General features: G+C 35.1%; 1 protein-coding gene across 2 annotated transcripts in view; it reads left to right on the plus strand.

Annotated features, from left to right (window-relative positions):
• Positions 1 to 4,652: 4,652 nt before the first annotated feature.
• The window catches only part of LOC132170215 (protein NAP1), a 38,208-nt gene continuing 22,877 nt past the window's right edge, over positions 4,653 to 19,983 (plus strand). Inside the window, exons 1-12 of one of the 2 annotated variants that reach the window (XM_059581106.1) lie at positions 4,653 to 4,825; positions 5,647 to 6,127; positions 6,227 to 6,301; positions 7,853 to 7,933; positions 8,825 to 8,905; positions 9,044 to 9,126; positions 9,986 to 10,070; positions 11,595 to 11,720; positions 11,875 to 11,982; positions 13,134 to 13,178; positions 13,289 to 13,431; positions 17,158 to 17,290. In XM_059581106.1, coding sequence (XP_059437089.1) covers positions 5,711 to 6,127; positions 6,227 to 6,301; positions 7,853 to 7,933; positions 8,825 to 8,905; positions 9,044 to 9,126; positions 9,986 to 10,070; positions 11,595 to 11,720; positions 11,875 to 11,982; positions 13,134 to 13,178; positions 13,289 to 13,431; positions 17,158 to 17,290 — 1,377 coding nt within the window. In that variant the 5' untranslated portion in view covers positions 4,653 to 4,825; positions 5,647 to 5,710. The remainder of the gene's footprint in view (positions 4,826 to 5,646; positions 6,128 to 6,226; positions 6,302 to 7,852; positions 7,934 to 8,824; positions 8,906 to 9,043; positions 9,127 to 9,985; positions 10,071 to 11,594; positions 11,721 to 11,874; positions 11,983 to 13,133; positions 13,179 to 13,288; positions 13,432 to 17,157; positions 17,291 to 19,983) is intronic. The other variant, XM_059581107.1, reaches the window with a different exon arrangement.

Genomic DNA, 19,983 nt, shown 5'->3' on the forward strand with positions numbered 1-19,983 from the left:
CTCCCCAAAATAATCAAAAGTTTTTACTTTAACACTCCATATTAAATTTTGCAAATTTACTGATGTATAATATGTTATCAAACAGTTAATATATTGTTACGTCATTTAAAATTTTTAAATGACGTAACGTACACTATATAACTATATATACACATTCATGAGAAATATTTGGTTTCTAATTGTTGCCCATCTCTTGCCCATTTCCATTTAAAAGATTGACAAATTCATCATTAAATTTGTAAGACTTACATGTAGATCTCACAGATTCAATGGTGAATTGTTTTTTACAAGAGATAAATAACAGAATGATGCCAAACACATCTCACACATTCACATATGCCTCAACAAATTTTCTCTTTATTTTAGCTAAACACTTTTTTTTTTTCTTTTCTATTTTAGCTATAAACTTTTTTAAAGCTTTTACATCACAAACTCTAGTTTAGCTATGTCCATTATCCACTTTCACAATTTTCATCCAAATTTTCTATAAAATTAGCCAAAATAACCTTTGATTAGCCCAATATATATGATAAATGCTCTAAAATAACTAACTAATATTCATTTCCTTTTCCTTTTTCTTTTAGACGATTTTGATTGCAAAATGATAATGAAAAAGATGTTTGAAACTGCTGTATTGTCTTGCTTGTGAAAAGGTTGACATGTGAAAAATACGTTGAGGGTGGTGTGGGTGTGGGTGCATTATCACCATCATGCACTGATCATCTCAGTGCGATTTTGCTTCATATTTTGCGCATTACCACTCTTTTACACTCAATAATACTTACACCAATCATGCTGCCGTAGTGTCCAAGTCAAGTATGTCTTCTTTCTTCAACTCCATAATCTTTTATTCTATAGTTAATCAAACCTTGTAATCTACTCACCCCTTCACATAAAGGAAGCAAAGTCAACCATTTTACAATATTCTATATATATTGTGTGTGTATCGTGGGTTCCACTAGGACCTCTTTTGGGTTCAATCATGCATCATGCTTATCATCTTTTTTTTTTTTTTAAAGAAACTTTACTTAACGCTCTTAAATTTTTATAAAGTTTGCAATTACGTCATCTCTTAAAGTTTAAAGGCTCTCAATTTAATGTATTGGACTTTTAATTTTTTGCAATGTTACCATTCCATTAGACCTTTTCGTTAAATCCTAATTGAGGGTGTCAAAATTACCAAAATACTCATCATTTTAAGAAAAAAAAAAAAAATTGCAAAGATTTGGACGTTGGTCAGGATTTAATGAAATTTGCAAAAATACTCACACCTAAATCTTTGCAATTTTTTTATTTTTATTTTTATAAAAAAAATAAAAAATAAAATAAAATGATGAGTTTAAGCTTCCAACAACGTGAGTGAATAAAGACAAAAGCCTCAACCACCACAACCACAACTTGGCACTATTCTCTGTCTATAGCCTCTACATAGCTATTCCTACTTCCCAACAGCATTTGGTGAGACATTTTGAGCTAATAGAGTATTTACAACCGTATGATTGATATCACACCTTTAAATCTTCAAAGCTACTCAAAAAATCTTTTGTTGACATTATTATTAACAACAAAAATGATATCAATTTTGCTTTAGAGTTTTTTTTGGGTAGTGTTTATTTGCCCTATTTTGTCTTTAGTTAAATGAGTCGGGATTAAGGTCAGGTCAGGACAGGACGAACCTACGTACAAACTTGGGGCAGCAGCCCTCCAAAATTTTTAAATCTCTTCCAAAGTTATGTTATAACTTTGATTCTTATATCTAGACTCTATAAAAAATTAATCTTTTACCTCTCAAAATGCCTTCTTTTTAGTTTGTGCCTCACCTAAAAATTTCGTTTCACCCCTAGCCGCGCTTATATTTGATATTAAAAGAAAGCTAGGTTACATTTTTATAGTAGCATAAAGAATCTTTTAATAATATTGTGGTTTTCTCGTACCTTAAGATGGACACGCTTTTTTTTTTTTTTGGAAAATGCCAAGCCCTACCACCGATACCGAGACCGAACAATGTCTTGCCTATTGGTAGGTGTTTAACAGCATATAACTAATTACCCTATAATAATAATAATTGTTTCTCTTCATTTTAGGGATAGAAGCTCTCTCCTCTCTCTAAATTTTCCTCCTCCTTGTGAGGCCCTCCTCTGCCTCTAACGAGTGTTATTGGGGAGGAGGGATGGATCATTTTTCCTTCATCCTCCCTTCCCCCTTCTATGCTCTCAGTCTTTTCTTCCTATGCTTCCTGCACTTTTTTTTTTTTCGTCCCAAAAACGCAGTGTTAGGTTATTCTCCATTGCAGACTTGCCATTTTTGGTCACTGCTTCGCTCCTTTCAGGTAGTTTGCTCTCGAAACTAACTTAGATTTCATACATGGGTATTTCAAGCTTGATCTATCATCCTTCATCAGTCTCACCCATCGTCACACCTCACCACCGTCTTTCTTAGTGTTTTCGCTCCAAATCGCCTCTCTTCGTGCCTCTGTCTAACCTTCACACACCCTTGCATAGCTCCCACTCTCCACCCCGCTGCCCCTTTTTTCTATTGGATGCTGTTTGTTTGTTTGTTTGTTTTTTTTTTTTTTTTGATGTTTTGTTGTGTTTCTATTTTTTTCTTGTGGGTTATAGTCATCATGTTCAAGTTAAAAGAAAATCTTGTGAGAATAAAAAGATAAAGAAAGGATTTGGACATACAATATAGTATTGTTGTTATCGTGGGGGACAAGGGTTAAGAAATGGGTTTGTTTGATTTCATTATTACCCTCACTAGAGACAATATAATAGGAAGCTTACATTAGTTTTTGTGAACAAAAAAAAAGAAAAAAAAAAGCTTAAATTGGATAATTTATTATTGTTTGGGAAATCGAGGATTACCGTTGATACCTTTGGTTCATAACGGTAAAACATCATGTGACTGATGTGAGGGTCACGTCCTTCTTATTTTAGTATAATCCTAACAGCTAAATCAAAATGTTAAAAGAAAATTTGAATAATAATCTAATATAATTCAACTTTTAACAACAGATTAACTGTCCAAATTATTATTATTATTTTTTTTGAAAAAATATACTTCAACCCCTTAAACTATTATCACATTTTCATTTACACATTCAAATTTTAAAAAGTGACATACACCGCATGTCAACCTAAAGACTTCTACATTTTTTTTACCCAAAAAACCATTAAATTTATTAAAAAAATAAAAAAATAAAAACCGTTTGAACAAAATTTAAGGGAGCTAATATGAAAAAGCCTTTTTTTTTTTTTGGTATTTTTAATTTTCCACATTTTTGTCTAATTATTTAATAAATAATTATTTTTTTTCAAATGGTAAAGTTTTAATAACTTCAAGGCCATTTTGGGGCAAAAACAAAAACAAAACAAAAAAAAAAAAGAAAAAGAAAAAAATGTCTAATTTAACATGCAGTTGTAGTTCGGGGGCCTCAATGTCACTTTTTAAAGTTCAGAAACATAAATGAAAATGTGGTTATAATTTAGGGGGTTAAAGTAAATTTTTTCCTCATTTTTTATGTTTTGTTTTTCTCTTTTACCAAGGTTTTTAGGAGAGCTAATTTTCGAGCACATGTTGTTGCCAAATGTATCGCTTCTCATCCCTGTTATGGAAATATTGTCACTTTTTTTTTTTCTTTTTTTTTTCTCTTTATATATTAAGAGTGAGAAAAACCCAACTTGACCCCTTCTTCCTTCCCAATTGTACCTTTTAAAAAAATGTCCAAATAGAATTTCATGCATTGAATTAAAATTAGAACCCAATTTTAGCATTGAATTACAAATTTTCTAAGACAAGAACAAGTACATCTAGTCTCATCAATATTCATAGAAAGCTAAAAATGGAAATAAAATAAAATAAAATAAACAAAAATAAAAGACAAAAATAAAAATATTTTGTTTGGTAAAACATTTTTCTTATTTATTTTGTTTTCGGTTTTCAAAACAAAAATATTGACAAACCACTCAACATATAAAATACTTAAAATATTTTTACCTCTACATCATATCAAAACACATTTTTAAATACAAAAAACAGAAAACACTGCCAAATAATATTAACAACCAAACCCTAATTTCAATATTGCAAGTGAGATGTGCATTTTAGGCTATAAAAAGGTGGTAAAATTTTCTAATAAAATTTGAATTATAAAAATCCTAAAATGGATTTAGTGATAGATTGTTTTTACAACCTATAATAAAAAAAAAGTGATGAAAATGTATTTAAGTTTTTAAATTAAATTATAATGAAGAATTCCGCATATAATACGAGTTATGAGCTAGTTTGAATAATTTCTAATTGTCCTGCCTTGGACAAAAGCTATTTTTTATTATTCAATTTACCAAATAAAAATATTATAAAAATGACATCATCAAAATAAAAATAGTATAACAATTAGAGAAATGTTACACATCCTAAATTTTTTTTTTAAAAGTTGGTTCTCAAATGATGTGTCGCCATCCCATGAATTGATAATACAATTTTTAAAATAATAAATCTCATGAGACAGTGACACATCATAGTATTAGCTTTTCTAAAAATTAAATTACTTCACCAAACATTTATAAAAGATTTTATTTTATTTTTGTTATTTAATTTTAAATTTAAAAGGGAATTAAGAAAACCTGTCAGATGAAAATCCAGCTCTTCGCCAACAACTACCACTCTCGCGCACACACTCTCTCTGAAATCCTATAGCTTTAAGAGGGGGAAGAGAGAGAGACAGAGAGAGAGAGGGGGTCGGACGGACTCAGATCTGAGCTTCATGCCCTCAATCAATCAATCAATCTCACCGGCTTCGCTTTTCAACCTCAAGCTCTGAATTGTACGCCTCTCTCTCTCTCTCTCTCTCTCTCTGTGTTTCCACAACCATTTTGAGCTCCGTTTGGTTTTTGAGAAAAAAAGTGAGAAAGTCAAAAGGGATTTCAACATGTTGACTTTCGAAATTTTCATTCCTTGGGTTCCGAGGAACCAAAATGCTTTTGTATGCTAACTGTTCTGCTTAGCTGTGCTAAGATTGAGTTTGTCCTTTTTAGAAACCATTACCGTTCTCGCATTTTCTCAGCAGCCACAATGGGGGCATTTTTTTGTGGTTGTTTGTGGTTAATTACTTGTGTTTAGCTATTCTCCGTTTGGTTGATGTGAAATTGGAAGAAAATGAAAATTGGGGGTGGTTTTGTGCTTCATGTTTTAACTTTCATGCCCAACTCAAAACTATTGTCATCAACTTATTACGGTGGAAATTTTGTTTGTATTGGGTATGGAGTAATGTAAGAGTCTTCAGCGCTCGAAATTTGGAACGCTTTTCCTTTCCCGCAATTTTTTTGCTGCCAACAAGCACAAAACCCTTGTGAGTTGTGTGGTAATAGTGAAGCTTCTTTGCAGAAATCTTGGATAATGCAGTGGTTTAAATACTGGAAACCAAAAAATTTGGATTATTAACGCAGAATTACATCCTTTTTGGTTAAGAATTAAGATGCAATTTGAATCCTTCTTCATCTGTATGTTTTTAGTATTCTCTGAGTCTCTGCTATTTCCTTGGCAAGTGGATGGTGCATTTTGTGTTTTTGTGTACAATGGAAATGTGAAACAAGAGAGGTCCTCTGGAGATTATTTTATTTATTTATTTATTTTTCGCACTTATAGAGAAATTTGACTCGTATGCCACACTTGGCTTGCTGAAATTTTTAAGTGGAGGTTTAATTAATCAATGGCAAAATCGCGTCAACAATTTTCAAGTCACGATTCCTCGATATCACCCCCTGCTGCTGGAAGATCGAGAGAATGGGAAGCTCCATCAAGATGGACTGAGTACTTGGGTCCACAAATGACACCTCCAACGACATCTAGGAGCTCTAGGAATGCTGGACCTGATGGACAGGTCCAAGGTTCAGGTGGGTCTCAAAAGGGGTTGAACATGAAGTGGGTAGTCCAACTTACAGAAGTTGCTGAAGGTCTTATGGCTAAAATGTATCGGTTGAATCAAATCTTGGACTACCCAGACCCAATCGGCCATGTATTTACTGAAGCATTTTGGAAAGCGGGTGTGTTCCCTAACCATCCAAAAATTTGCATTCTGCTCTCAAAGAAGTTTCCAGAGCATTTTAGCAAATTACAACTTGAACGTGTAAGAATTGATTTCCTTCCCCTCCCAATGTTAGGTATTTTCTTTGTTAATATGCATGCGGTACTAGTAGTTCTTTCATTTCGGATGATTTTGATGCAGGTTGATAGGGTTGCTTTGGATGCTTTGCATGATGGTGCAGCACTTCAGTTGCAGAGCTTGGAACCGTGGGTTCAGGTATATAGTTGGTATTTATGTTTACTTAATTTTTCTCTATTTTCATTCATTATGTGCATGTTCGAAAGTAAGCTTGTGTGCAGCTATTAACCTGCACGGCGTTCCTAAGCCTTAAAATATTTTCCAGTGCATGAAAAAGCTGAAGTACTTTTTGGGTGGTGGAATGTGGCTGAAACATTATTCTCACTGTCTCTATAGCATGTATTAGAACTGATAGCAAAAGATTAGTTCTCTTATCACTCTTCAAATTCAAGAAAACTCAATTGCTGTCAATTGTGAAGTAGACTCAATCAAAATGAAGAATGAAGATTCTGAAAATCATATGTGTTACTTGGTCAAAGCTAGTTTTAATTTAGTATTGTTTAATTCACAACCAAGCCTGTGACTCCAAACCTCCCAAGGTATCTTTGCTTCAAATTGTATACAATGATAGGGTATAAGGTTTAATTTGAAGCAAAGATACCTTGGGAGGTTTCAGCTTAACCTCTTTGTCATCCATTAGTCTTGCAAAACATCACAATAGCCTCATTGATCTCGTCAATTACATCTTTTTCATCCATTATCCTCTCTTGTTATCTCCTAATTGGAAACAATTATTTTCTCACATTGATTATTTTAAAACAATAAATTTAAGTTAGAATAAAGCTTCATAATTCATTAATTCTTAATTTCTTATTAATCATTGTGCCATGTGAGATGAACCTAATGGTTTGGCAAGTATAGGAACATTGTAGCAAACTAGCTATACAGTTATTTCCAGTCATACCATGGATTACATGAAATACTGAGAAAAAAAATTAAATCTCTTGAACTATTCCCATAGCAAAGCTTGAAATTTTGAACAAGGACATATACAGAATCTACAAAGGAGGTACACATAGGATGAACTTTATTGCTTTGTTGTGGTAAGACCATTTGGTATGAATACTCATACAAATATCATGAGAAAAATTATTTCCTTTGAAGTATGAATAATATTTGAATTGGCATGAGCAAGCTAGAAATACTAATATATTTTGTTAGAGTTTTCTTGTTATCTAATTTTCCTCTTTGTTGTTATTTATAATCTATTATCTTGGCTTGTAAATGTTGTTCGAGTGTAATTTGTTAATAGTTTGAGATGACTTATCCAGCTAATTTTCTTATTTTGGTATTTTTCACCAATTGAGGAGCAGCTTCCATCGTTTTTATTTTATTTATTTCTTTATTTATTTTAATTTCTTAAATTCACCTAATTTCTCCCTTTTAAGCATATTTCATACATGACATTGAGGTTTTATAGATCTGTATTCTTGTTCTAACTTCCTGGTCCTACTGCAAGCTTTGACTTGACTGTACATGTTGGAAATAAGGGGATCTGTAAGGCTAGCACTTCATAATTTTGATTTAAGCAAGGCTTTTATGTAACTCCTAGTGTCAAAGAATGAAATGATAATTGCTAACTTTTACATAGTTTGATAATCAATCACTAGTTAAATGTACTCAGTTAATACTTATCAAAAAAAAAAAAAAAAATGTACTCAGTTAATAGATTTCTTTTGTGTGGATCAGCTGCTTCTCGACTTGATGACATTTCGCGAACAAGCTCTACGACTTATATTGGATCTAAGTAGCACGGTTATTACTTTGTTGGTGAGTTTCAAATTTCTCTTCTTCATGGTGCCAAATTTATATGTTATGGATGTAAACTAACTTTTACATAAAGGAACAAAGAACGGCTTAATCAGAGATGTGACTATCATAGAGATGAGTGGAAACTGTTAGCAACTGATTACCCTGTCCACTTCTGGGAAATCACAACCAAGTTGTACTGTGCTTGCCGTGGGGAAAAGGTACAAGATGACATTGAGCTTCCTCTTCCATTTAAACAATTGACTGAGAACCTCTGGTCTACAAAAGCTTTTGTGTTTTCAGTTCTATGCCCTTCTATCACCTGTAAGGTTGTTCGAACTAACTTTCAGGCTCTTCATAGAACCCTTGAGCTCGCCTAGTGGAATAATCTTGCTTTCTACGTGTTTTAGAATTGTTTGAATGCATGGATGAGGCTGCAGAAGATGTATTTGACAAGACTGTTACACCACGAGAGGTGGAGGATTGTTGGAAGGCTATTTTAACTGCCTTAGTGATGCTAGAAGAAGAACATAGTATTGGAGATGCAAAAGCTATTTGTAAACCAGATGTTTTGTGTCATTTTTGAATGGAAGAGGCAACTCAGTGTCCATCTTGTTCATAATATCCGTGAGAAGTTTTATACATCTTTTGTTCACCATTTCTTAAAAATGAAAGAGTGCAGGTTTTTGGATTATTTGATTGTTTACATGGTGCAAGAGCAAGTACCAAAGACATTCGTGATAATGAATGTTTGTTTTGGTTTCAAATCCCTTGCATATGGGGGCTCGCATATGAGGGGGGTGTTGAAATAATAAATCTTTACTCCTTTTCGTTACTGTTTAAAATTTTAGAGTAATTATTTAGCGAAAAACATTATGGCTAGGTTTATTAATTTTGGACAGTATTTTGCAGCCCCATCAGAACTCGCTTATACTACATGCATTTATGGATCTCTTTTGTGCCTTTGTTCGTGTTAACCTTTTCTCTGAGAAGGCAAGTCTACTTTCCATTTTGTATATTCAACTTTTTTCCTTTATATATATATTTTTTATTTTTTTCCATTATCCTCATCTCATGTATATACCATACGTGCATGCTTTTGTTTTTACTGATACAATTCTTTCATAACAGATACCAAGGAAAATGGTGCTTCAAATGTATAACCTTTTACATGCCATGTCAAATAACGACCGAGATTGTGATTTTTACCATAGGTAGGGGATATTTCTAATTAAAGTTATCTTGGTGCTGATAGATGGGTCAGTATTTTTCTTTTTTTATTTATTATTACACTGTTAGCTTATACTTTGATTGTGGTGGCATGGAAACTGACTGATGTCCAAAGATGGATATCCTCTTACCTAAAACGTTAGGAGGAAATGCCCAAATCACTGAAATGAATTAAGGATTCTATTTACTTTGCTGCTTATAACATTGGGGGGGAGGGGGGGCGCGCACATGGCAAGGAGGTTGGTGTGACTTTTTGAAGAGAATCTTGTCTTTTATGTTTTGTACATGAGAAAGTCACATGCTATTCTCATGCCCACGTGGCCATATGGTCTGCATATGGTGTTTAGAGCTGGTATTTTTTTTGTTTGATAAATAGTAGTTGTAATTATCTTTGTCATGGGCCAATGATCTTTAGACCAATTTGCCACCTCCTATAAATAAGGGGCGGAGTAGAGGGTGAGGTCATGATTTCAAACCCGTAAGGGTGTTTGAATTGTATTTGGCTATGAAAGAAAAAGGAAAAAGAAAATAAATATATAACATAACAATCTCTAAGGAGAAGGATAACATTCTTTAGATGCTTAGATTGACAGTTGGTGGTCTTGCAGTATGATCTTTCTTTTATTTTTTATTTATTTTTTAGTTTTAATTTTTGTAAAGGAGAATTATCATACGATTCATTAATGAACTCTTAAGTGGCACCTTCTCTCCTTGTAAGAACAAGGTTGTGGGTTCAAGACCCACCTGTGTCTGTGTAACTTTTTCTGCCTCTTAACAATAAATAAAAATTCTTATTCTCACTTGATGCATCACACATTATTTCTTTCTTTCTCTGGATTACAGGTTGGTTCAATTTATAGACTCTTATGATCCACCACTGAAAGGATTACAAGAGGACCTAAATTTTGTGAGCCCACGTATTGGAGAGGTTAATCTCATCCTTTACTTTATCAAAATGGTTTTGCACTGATGTTTAGGTGTATTTCTCTTTCATTTGATAAGATGATCATCTTATGATGCTTTGGTGCTCAAATTTCTTTTGGAATCTTCTTAGTAGGATTTTTCTGTAATAGCTGGGAATTTGTGATAAATTTTATAATCATTTGCCACCTGGATCAGTGTCCCATTTTGCAACTTGGTGTGGCAATATCCTCCTCTTCTACTCTTTTCTTTAATCCTTGTAAAAAGAAAATGTCTCTCATCTCCAAAAAGAGAAGAGGTTATGAACTAAAATAATATATCTACAGTTTCCATGTGTATCTGGAAATGTCTTTTTTTTTTTTTGACATGTCCACACAAGAGAAGGGGGAGGGGGGATTCGAACTAGTGACCTCCGCTTTATGAGACGTGGTTCACAGCCGATTGAGCTACCCCTTGGAGGTATCTGGAAACGCCTTTAATGGGGTACTAAACTAAAGGAAGTTAGCAATGTTGAAATCTGTTCTTGTCTGAAGGGGCACATTTTGAAAGTCGTTGCTGCTAAATATTAGTGTCAATAGATTTACTTATCAAAAAAAAAAATATTAGTGTCAATAGATTTTTGGGACATGACCACAGTGACTGCCCTTATGGCTGTGGTAAGTGGAAGCTATATAGAGCTAGGTTTGGTTTTAAGATTGGACTCCCAGTTGTAGTAGGCATTTGGGATTCCATCTGGTTTTGGATGACATATCTTTGGCTCTTCTCCTATATGGTTGAGATATTCGATCTGTAGCTGTGAATCTGGAGACTTTGGAAATGCATTCAATCCTCTTATTGGTCAGCTGATAATTGGAGGCTTTGTTATCTGCATTATTGGTGAGGCTCAATGAAAAGTTAGCAAAGAATTTGTATGTCAATGTGATGGTGAATGTTTTTAGCGGGAGGACTACTACAATGGCTGATTTTTGATATTTCTACATACCGCCATTTCAGAGGCCACTTTGTTGTGGAATCTCAGAGCTTTGTTTCGAAAAAAATCTTAATTCTATCTTTTTTCTTGTTTGTTGTTTCTATATAAAGTACCTATTGTATGCGAGTTAATCTCAAATGTGAAAGGCATTTTCCTTTCCCAAAGTTGTGGTTTATTGGTGACTATTTTCATATATCCAGTCTTCTTTTAGCAAGCATGTTCACATGGTATTAATTTTTCCAATGGCTTTCCTAAACAAAATGCATGCAACACTGCTACAATGCCTGTAATGTTACAGAAAAAGAATTGCTGAAATAGAATTCTCTGTTACATAGGATTATATTATTTAGGATCCATTTATTTGAGTCATTGTCAAGTTTGATATGGAATGGTTGTTCAAGTGATCTCAGGGTTATATGGTCTTCAAATTTCTGTTGATCTTTTAAAATTTCTTCTAAATCTTTTATTTAATGAAGCACATTAATTTTTTTTTCCTTTAAATAATTCTTTAGAGGTGCTCATTTCAAAAACTACATTGGGAGTTTCAATTTCCTTTTCCAGGTATTAGAGGCTGTGGGTCCTGTTATTTTCCTATCAACAGATACAAGGAAGCTTAGAAATGAGGGATTTTTGAGTCCGTATCATCCTCGATATCCAGACATACTTACAAATTCGGCTCACCCAATGGTAGATACTTGACTTTGGATGATTTTGAGATGGGTCAAAACAATTTTATTCGCTTAACTATGCTCCTATTTTTAGTATTTCAATTTCCGATTCTTATGTTAATGGTATTTACTACTAACTATACTGCATTTCTCATTTCATTTCCTGCTTGCAGAGAGCGCAGGATCTAGCAAATGTTACCTCTTACCGGGAATGGGTATTGTTTGGGTATCTTGTCTGTCCTGATGAGCTACTTCGCGTCACTAGCATTGATATTGCTATGGTAAATCCCATTTCTTGCCTGTTTCCTTTTGGCCACTGTCATGCAATAAGAGTTTTGATCTAAATTCAGTGTACTTCAAGAAGAAGAAAATGTATGCAAAACTACTCACAAATTTTTGACAAGGATGTGAGGGCCTTTAGGTGTTGTCGCTAACATATATGTAAAGTTTTGTAGTTGAAAGGTAAATGCCACAAATGCTATGTAATCAGTGCATTGCTAATATTTGACCAATGTACATGTGTCACTACAAATAAAAGGAGGAATTGGATGTCATTATGAAAGAGTCTCTTAGATCTATTTGAATAATCTCATGTCATATAATTCTGGCTTCTTATTATCCCTTATCAGCGATTATGTAAAACTGGACTTCATAGCCCACTGAATAATCTGCAAAAAACCTCAAGCATTAGGGAAAACGATAACGATAGTTTTTTTTTTTTTTGGCATTTTTTTCCTGGTTTCTTTGATCAGTGGAAAAAGGTATCGTCATCATTTAGCTCAGCTGATAAATTTTTTATACTCCATCCATACCATAACGAATGTCTTCTTTGAAATAAACATGCATTTTAAAAGAAAGCATTTAATATCTTTACAACTTTTTTTTTTTTTTTGAAAGTAATTTCTTTACAACTAATATGTCATATGTGTTCTTGAGAATTAACCTTATACTACTGCTGTTTTAATTTTTTTCATGAAGGGAAAATGTTTTGAAGTGAGTCATAATAAGGGAAAAGAAAATCCTGAGAGTCAATGTTGGTCAAGAATCAATGCCATGAAGGCTTTCGGTTTCTTTCTCAATCACTCTCTATCTGTTTTCTTCTTCTTTATCTATATAAAATTTCAAATGCATGTTAAATGCTTGCTATTAGTCATGCGACCAAGTTCTATTCAAGACATCACTTGTAGGGGTCTAATAGTATATTTCTCAAAGTTGCTGAGGTTTAATTATTGCAACTAAAACCATATGCAGTTCTATGCGTTATTAACCTAAATGTGAAAAGTTTTCTCTACATTTTACCTTAAAAATGTAGGCACCCTCATTTTCTTGACAATTTTTTTTTTTTTTTTTTATAGATGATTATGCTTTGTAATTGAATTATGCAGAGTTTGTTTCCTTTCTTTTCCTTTTTTAAATTGGTTGCGGCTTACAGGTTGCACTGAAGGAAAATTTAGTTCTTACATTATTCAGGGATGAGGTGAGTTCTAACACCTACTGTTGAAATTGTGTTTTTCATTTGCATTATTATTAATTATTATTTTTTGGTTCCAAGTAGCTTGACTGTCATTGTAAAACATTAAAATGCAGTATATACTTCTGCATGAGGACTATCATTTATATGTTCTGCCACGGATATTAGAATCAAAGAAGATGGCAAAATCAGGACGTACAAAGCAGAAAGAAGCGGATCTGGAGTATAGTGTTGCAAAGCAGGTTGAGAAAATGATAAGGTATAATCAAAAGTTTCTTATTAACTTAATTTTCTTCTATTCCAAAGTCTAAATGCAAAATGCTGAAGTTAAAATGACAACTTGCAATGGCCAATTAAATTAATGATTTCAATTAAAATAATAAATGTTTGTTGGTGAATATTGAATAGGAATGAGGAAATTTTTTTTTGTTATAGGTAGATTGAAATAATTATTTTGTGGTTTTCTTTTGATCATACTGTTCTTTGGGAAATGCTAGGGGTACGAAATCTTTTACTAAGAGATGGGTACCAAAAGGACGTGTACCAAGAGAAATGCTACTGGTACCAATGAATAAGCTCCACACCATTTTGGTAATCATCTCTTGGTAAAAAATTTGGTACCCATAGAATTTCTCTTGTTCTTTACTATATCATTTATGTACTTGGCATATTGTGGAAACTGCCATATATCTCTAAAAGCTCAACTTTGTCCTTGGTTTTTATATTCTTATATTGATATCATTCTTGGTGGCCATTCTGGAGTTGTGCACAATTTGGGGGTTCTACTAGTTGCAAGTTCCACTGTTTCAGTATGCTTGTATTAGCTCGTTAAGAAAATATATCAAGAAATCAATTTTCAGTAGCAGCATCCTTGAAACCCTCAGTATAAAATGATGTTTTAACCATAATTTTCAGATGCAGGATCCAGTTTTAAATGTCACATAATGCAAAGCCCGTGGAAAGTTTTATCTATCAAAAGAAAAAACCCATGGAAACTTTTGGAAGATGAAAAAATAGTTATTTTTCATTTTTTATTTCAGTATAAGTAGGAAAAGAAAATTCTTAGTGTAAATAGACATGAAGGGCATTCAAATGTATTGTCATTTGATATCAAACCTCAGCTGCAGTGAGTGTTGCCTGGCTTCTTTGTGGGGAAAGGGATTGATATCTCCCATCTTCTATTTGCGGATGATACCTTACTTTTCTGTGGGGCTGACCCAAATCATCTAACACAATTTATGGAATTTATTCTTATTATTTGAAGTTGTGTCGAGTTTGAAGATGAACTTAGCCAAGTTGGAATTGGTTCTTGTGGGATATGTTGATAGTGTGGCTAGGTTTACTGGAATTCTGGGTTGTGGGGTTGCGTCTCTGCCCTTGAAATATCTTGGTTTTCCATTGGGGGCATCCTATAAGGCCAAACATATATGGGTGGTGTTATTGAGAAGATAGAACGTCGGTTGGCTAGTTGGAAAAGGTTGTATTGTCCAAGGGTGGTAGGATTACCCTTCTCAAGAGCACCCTATCCAACTTATCTACATACTTCATGTCCCTATTTCCTCTCGTTGCGAGTATTGCAAACTGTATTGAGAAGCTTCAGGGTGATTTCTTATTGAGGGGGCTAGGTGAAGAGTTCAAACATTACTTGGTGAGATAGTCCAAGGTTTGTACATCGATCTCCAAGAGAGGGTTGGGGATTAGGAACTTGATGAGGTTCAAATCATAGTATCATACTCTCTCAGGTAAATGGTTTTAGCACTATGGGCTTGAGAGAGAGGCTTGGTGGAGAAGGGTGGTGGTGGATTCTAAATATGGAAGTGCATGGGAGGTGTTGTTCTAGTGAGCCTCTTCGGGCATATGGGGTGGGGTTTATGAAAGAATATTAAGAGGGGTTGGGGGAAGTTTTGTGGTTATATCATATTTGAGGTGGGAGATGGCTCCAAGGTTAGATTTTGGCATGATCTTTGGTGTGGGGATACGGCCCTTAAGGAAGCCTTCCTAGTTTTATTTGGTATTTTTTGCGTAAAGGATGCTTTTGTTGCGACTCACATGGAATTTTCTGGAAGTGCCATTTAGTGGAACGTGAAATTTACTAAAGCCCTCATGATTGGGAGGTAGAACCCTTTGTTTCGTTCTTCAGGGTGTTATATTTAGCGAGAATGAGACAAAAAGGGGAGGACAAGTTGTGGTGGGTTCCTGCCAAAAGGGGGTTGTTTGGTGTTAAATCTTTCTACAGTGTCATGGGTTGTCATAATGGTTTCCGTTTCTCTTGGAAAGGTGTTTATCATGGAAGGAATTTCAACTCGCTTTTGAAGGAGAAGGGGCATGTACAACATTAATCTTTGTTCTTAGCAACACTATTCTCATCTGTGGAGTTTAATAACAAGCTCTTGGGAAGTGAGAGCTTGTTATTGAACTCCACAAATGAGACTAGTGTTGCTAAAATCAAAGATTAATGTTGTCAAGCTCTTGGTGGATGATGATTTTTGGCCTTTAAGGGATCTCATACTCATCGTTCTTTCTAATGCTAGGACATAGAGCTGCTAAAGGGAAAATTTTGAAAATTGGAGATGATGATAGATCTGTTAGTGATATCTATTCTCCCTGAGGTGCATATGGTTCTTGGAAGTGGGAGGTGGTACGATGGTCTCCCAGGTTTTCTGTTTCATGGAGACTAATTGAAGGTCTAAAAAAAATTGAGGGTCTAATAGCTGAGGTCAGGGGTTTTGCCATACGTTCTGTAAATCTAAGGTGATATTATTGAAAAACATAATGAGGTTTTGATGGGTAGGGCTACCAATTTCATCATTTGTTGTGGTAGTCTATGATAAAGTGGGAATCTATGCAATTCTTTTGCTTTGATATGGAAATTTGTGCAAGACAATCTTAGAATCCTCGACTAGAATTGTTGTTGGTAGGAAAGGTGGTGAAATTTCTGTAGAGTGATGCAAGTAATGGGAGCTTAATACAATTGATTTGGAGGGATTCTTGTATTATTGTGACCTGCATAAAGTTGGAAAACAGCAAGTTAGAGTGATTGGTGGGAAAATGAAGAGAAGGAAGAAGAAAAGATGACAAAGAAAGAGAAATAGGAAGTAGGCAACCATGCCTTTAATACTCTTTCGGATTATTAAGGTAATTCACTCAAGTTCTAAAAGGTGTGCAACTGCAGTACAAGGGGAGCATATGATGGTAATAACCATACCTTCCATACCCCAAAATGCTCAATTTCAGTTAGTCAAGATCCAATTGTGTTCTGATTATTTATTTTTTTAGCACTCTACACATCATTCTAGACATAAAAGCGTTCGAAAACAAGCCCACTCAATATAGAAACCCAATAAAATGTATTGTGGACTACCTTGAAACCCAATGAAATAGATCTACGAGTCTTAGAAACTGGTAAGAAACTCCAGAACCAGCTAAATAATGTAGACACACCTAATAAAACGTAAAGTAAAATCTTGCAAGATTTGCAGAAAATAATTATTCTGCAACTCGCATGTAATATAGCTCTTTCAGCACTGAACTAATCAAAAGTAGGTTTGACCTCAAACTCTTCATATCATCTCTAAAACCGTCTAGGATGTCTCCAGAGAATGACACATGCAGGCGCATGCAATGAAACTCAAAATCGCTGAAAGCCTGCTCTCATGGTGGCATCACTCCCAAATCATTCCTGGACGTGTAATGGACACACCTCAGACTTTAGGAAACGTCCTTCTTTAGAATATTAAAAAGTATGTAAAGTTTGGGACCAGTATAGATGTCACAGCTGTACTAATATTCTCATATCATAAATGGGATTTTATATCCATATGAAGTCTTTATTATAAGAAATAACTATCAATTTCAAACATAGTTTTTATTTTCCCATAATCAATCTCTACTAATATTGGATGTTAAAATTTTCTTAGTCATGTTTCAAGCATCCATGCTCCATCAGCATTGAAAATGATATACTAAAGTTTGTTGATTGTTGCAGTGAAGTGCATGAGCAAGCATTAGTTTCTTGTGATGCCATACATAATGAGAGGAGAATATTATTGAAGCAAGAGATTGGAAGAATGGTGCTTTTCTTTACTGATCAGCCCAGTTTATTAGCTCCAAACATTCAGGTAAGCTGTCATTACAGACTTCTTTAAATGAGCTATTGGAAATAGTATCAACACCTGTTAAAGTCCTTTAGGCCACCCACCAATCCACAGAGGCGCACACACAGCAGTACTTGATTTCAGCCAACACCATTTAGTTGGGATTAAGATTTAGTTGAATATTCTCCTTTGTGGTACTACCATGTGTTTCCCCTTGATATTCTGTGTGGTGCCACTATGGTATGAAAATGCCTGCTGTATAAGCAGGACCTAGTGTGACAAGGACATGACAATACATACATTTTCACACAACAACACAAATTATTTTTGATAAATAAATAATTCATTGAAAAGCGTAGAGGGGCGCAACCCTAGTACACATGATGTATACAAAGAAAGGCCCCACTATAGACAAAAAGAAGAACAAAAAGCGAAAAATTGAGGTAGATTAGAAAACTGAGACACATTAAAGGCTTCTACCCAATGGAACAAAGTCTTGATAAACAACTTTTTGAGCTCATCTAGCGTCTTTTCTTGATCGACAAAACATCGTGCATTCTGCTCAATCCAAATAATCCACATTAGACATAGTGGGTTGATTCTCCACACCTCCCTTACAAAACTATTACCTCTCTGACCGTGCCAACAAGCTAGTAAATTTGCCACCCTTGCATGCATGACCCATGTGACATCAAAAAGAGTAAATAGCACACTCCATAGGGCTCCTGCCACTTCACATTGAACAAGAAGGTGGTTGACAAATTCACCACTCCTCTTACACATACAACACCATTCCACAACAATGATTCCAATCTTACGCAAATTGTCCAAAGTCAAAATCTTCCTGAGAGTCGCCGTCTACACAAAAAAACTTACTCTCAATGGAACTTTAACTTTCCATATACTCCTCCACAAAAAAGAGGAAACCGCCACCACATTCGTCCCTGAATAAGAAAGCACTGGAAAAAAAGACCGCACCTCAAACATCTTCCGTTTGGAAGCAGTCCACTCCCCCCCCCACAAGGCGTCTTCGGAAAGCATACAACTTCTCAAAAAAAGCCATCACCATCTGTACCTCCCAATCTTGGACTGCTCGTAAAAAAGGAACATTCCACGTATAACACCATTGGACAACTGCATATGATCCTTAACCCATGCCTCCTTATTACTTGCAATGCAAAATAGTTTAGGGAAAACTTCCTTCAGAAGCTGCTCCCCACACCAAGGATCATGCCAAAACCGAATTTGGGAACCAACTCCTACTCCAAATCTAATAAATCCTGATAATACTCCCCACCATCTCCTAATATGTTTCCACACGCCCACATTCCGGGGCCTCCACCACTTTAGAACACCAACCACCATTCATGCACCCATACTTGATTTCTACAACCAGCCTCCAATATGCTTCCCTTTCCGTAGCATATCGCCATAACCATTTTCCCAATAAAGCTATATTAAAATTACGCAAGTTTTGAATTCCCAAACCACCTACTTGCATGGTAGAGCAAATTTTGGGACCATTTCACTAAGTGGAACTTGGGCTCCTCAATAAGGCCACCCCATAAGAAATCTCTTTGTAGTTTCTCCAATCTGTTCGCCACACTCACAAGAATAGGGAATAGAGACAAAAAATAGGTAGGAAGGTTAGACAAGTTGCTTTTAATCAGTGTGATCCTCCCGCCCTTTGATAAATACAACCTCTTCTAACCCACCAATCACCTATCCATCGTCTTGACAATACCATTCCAAATGGTGGTAGACTTGTAAGGTGCCCCCGGGGGAAGACCCAAATATACCATAGGAAATCCTGCCACCCTACAACCAAAAATATTTGCCATCCTATAAACACCCTCCACCTTACCAATTGGGACAATCTCTGACTTTGGCAAATTAATCTTAAATCCCGAGACAACTTCAAAGCATAGAAAAAGACATCACAAATTATGTAGTTGGTCCTCGTTTGCCCCACAAAATATCAATGTATCATCAACAAACGGAAAATGTGAGACATTGATTCCAGGATTATTTCTAGTCCCCACTGAGAAACCAACTACAAGGCCACTAGCTTTTGTTGCCCCCATCATTCTACTCAGAGCCTCCATAACAATAACAAATAGCACATAAGACAACGAGTCCCCTTGTCGTATACTTTGACAAGGGGATACAACTATGGTTTCAATCACCACTGAGTCATAATTTGTCATGGAGAGGGGGATCGGATAATATGGAGTCCTTCCAAGAGGGGTCAATTCGGGGTGAAGTTGTTTTATAAGGTATTCTATGGCCAGGTTCATCATACTTTTCCATGGAAGAGCATTTGGCGAGTAAAGGCTCCTTCGAGGGTGGCATTTTTTGGGTGGACAGCAGCTCTCGGGAAAATATTGACACATGATAACCTGCGAAAGAGGAATATAGTGGTGGTTGAGTGGTATTATATGTGTAAGAAGAGTGACGAGTCTGTTGATCATCTTTTGCTTCATTGTGAAGTGGCATGCGTGCTTTGGAATTACATGTTTATATTGTTTGGGATAGAGTGGGTTATGCCGAGGTGAGTATTGGATTTGTTGACAAGTTGGGGTGGTTCGTTTGGGGGTGGTTCATTTGGGGGTGGTCTAGTTAAGGAAATCTGGAGGCTGGTCCCGTTGTGTGTTATGTGGTGTATTTGGCGTGAGAGATACACGTGGACTTTTGAGGATGTTGAGGTTTCGGTGGTA

Source organism: Corylus avellana, chromosome ca2 (genome assembly GCF_901000735.1).
Source record: "Corylus avellana chromosome ca2, CavTom2PMs-1.0".
In the NCBI taxonomy this organism is placed as follows: Eukaryota; Viridiplantae; Streptophyta; class Magnoliopsida; order Fagales; family Betulaceae; genus Corylus; species Corylus avellana.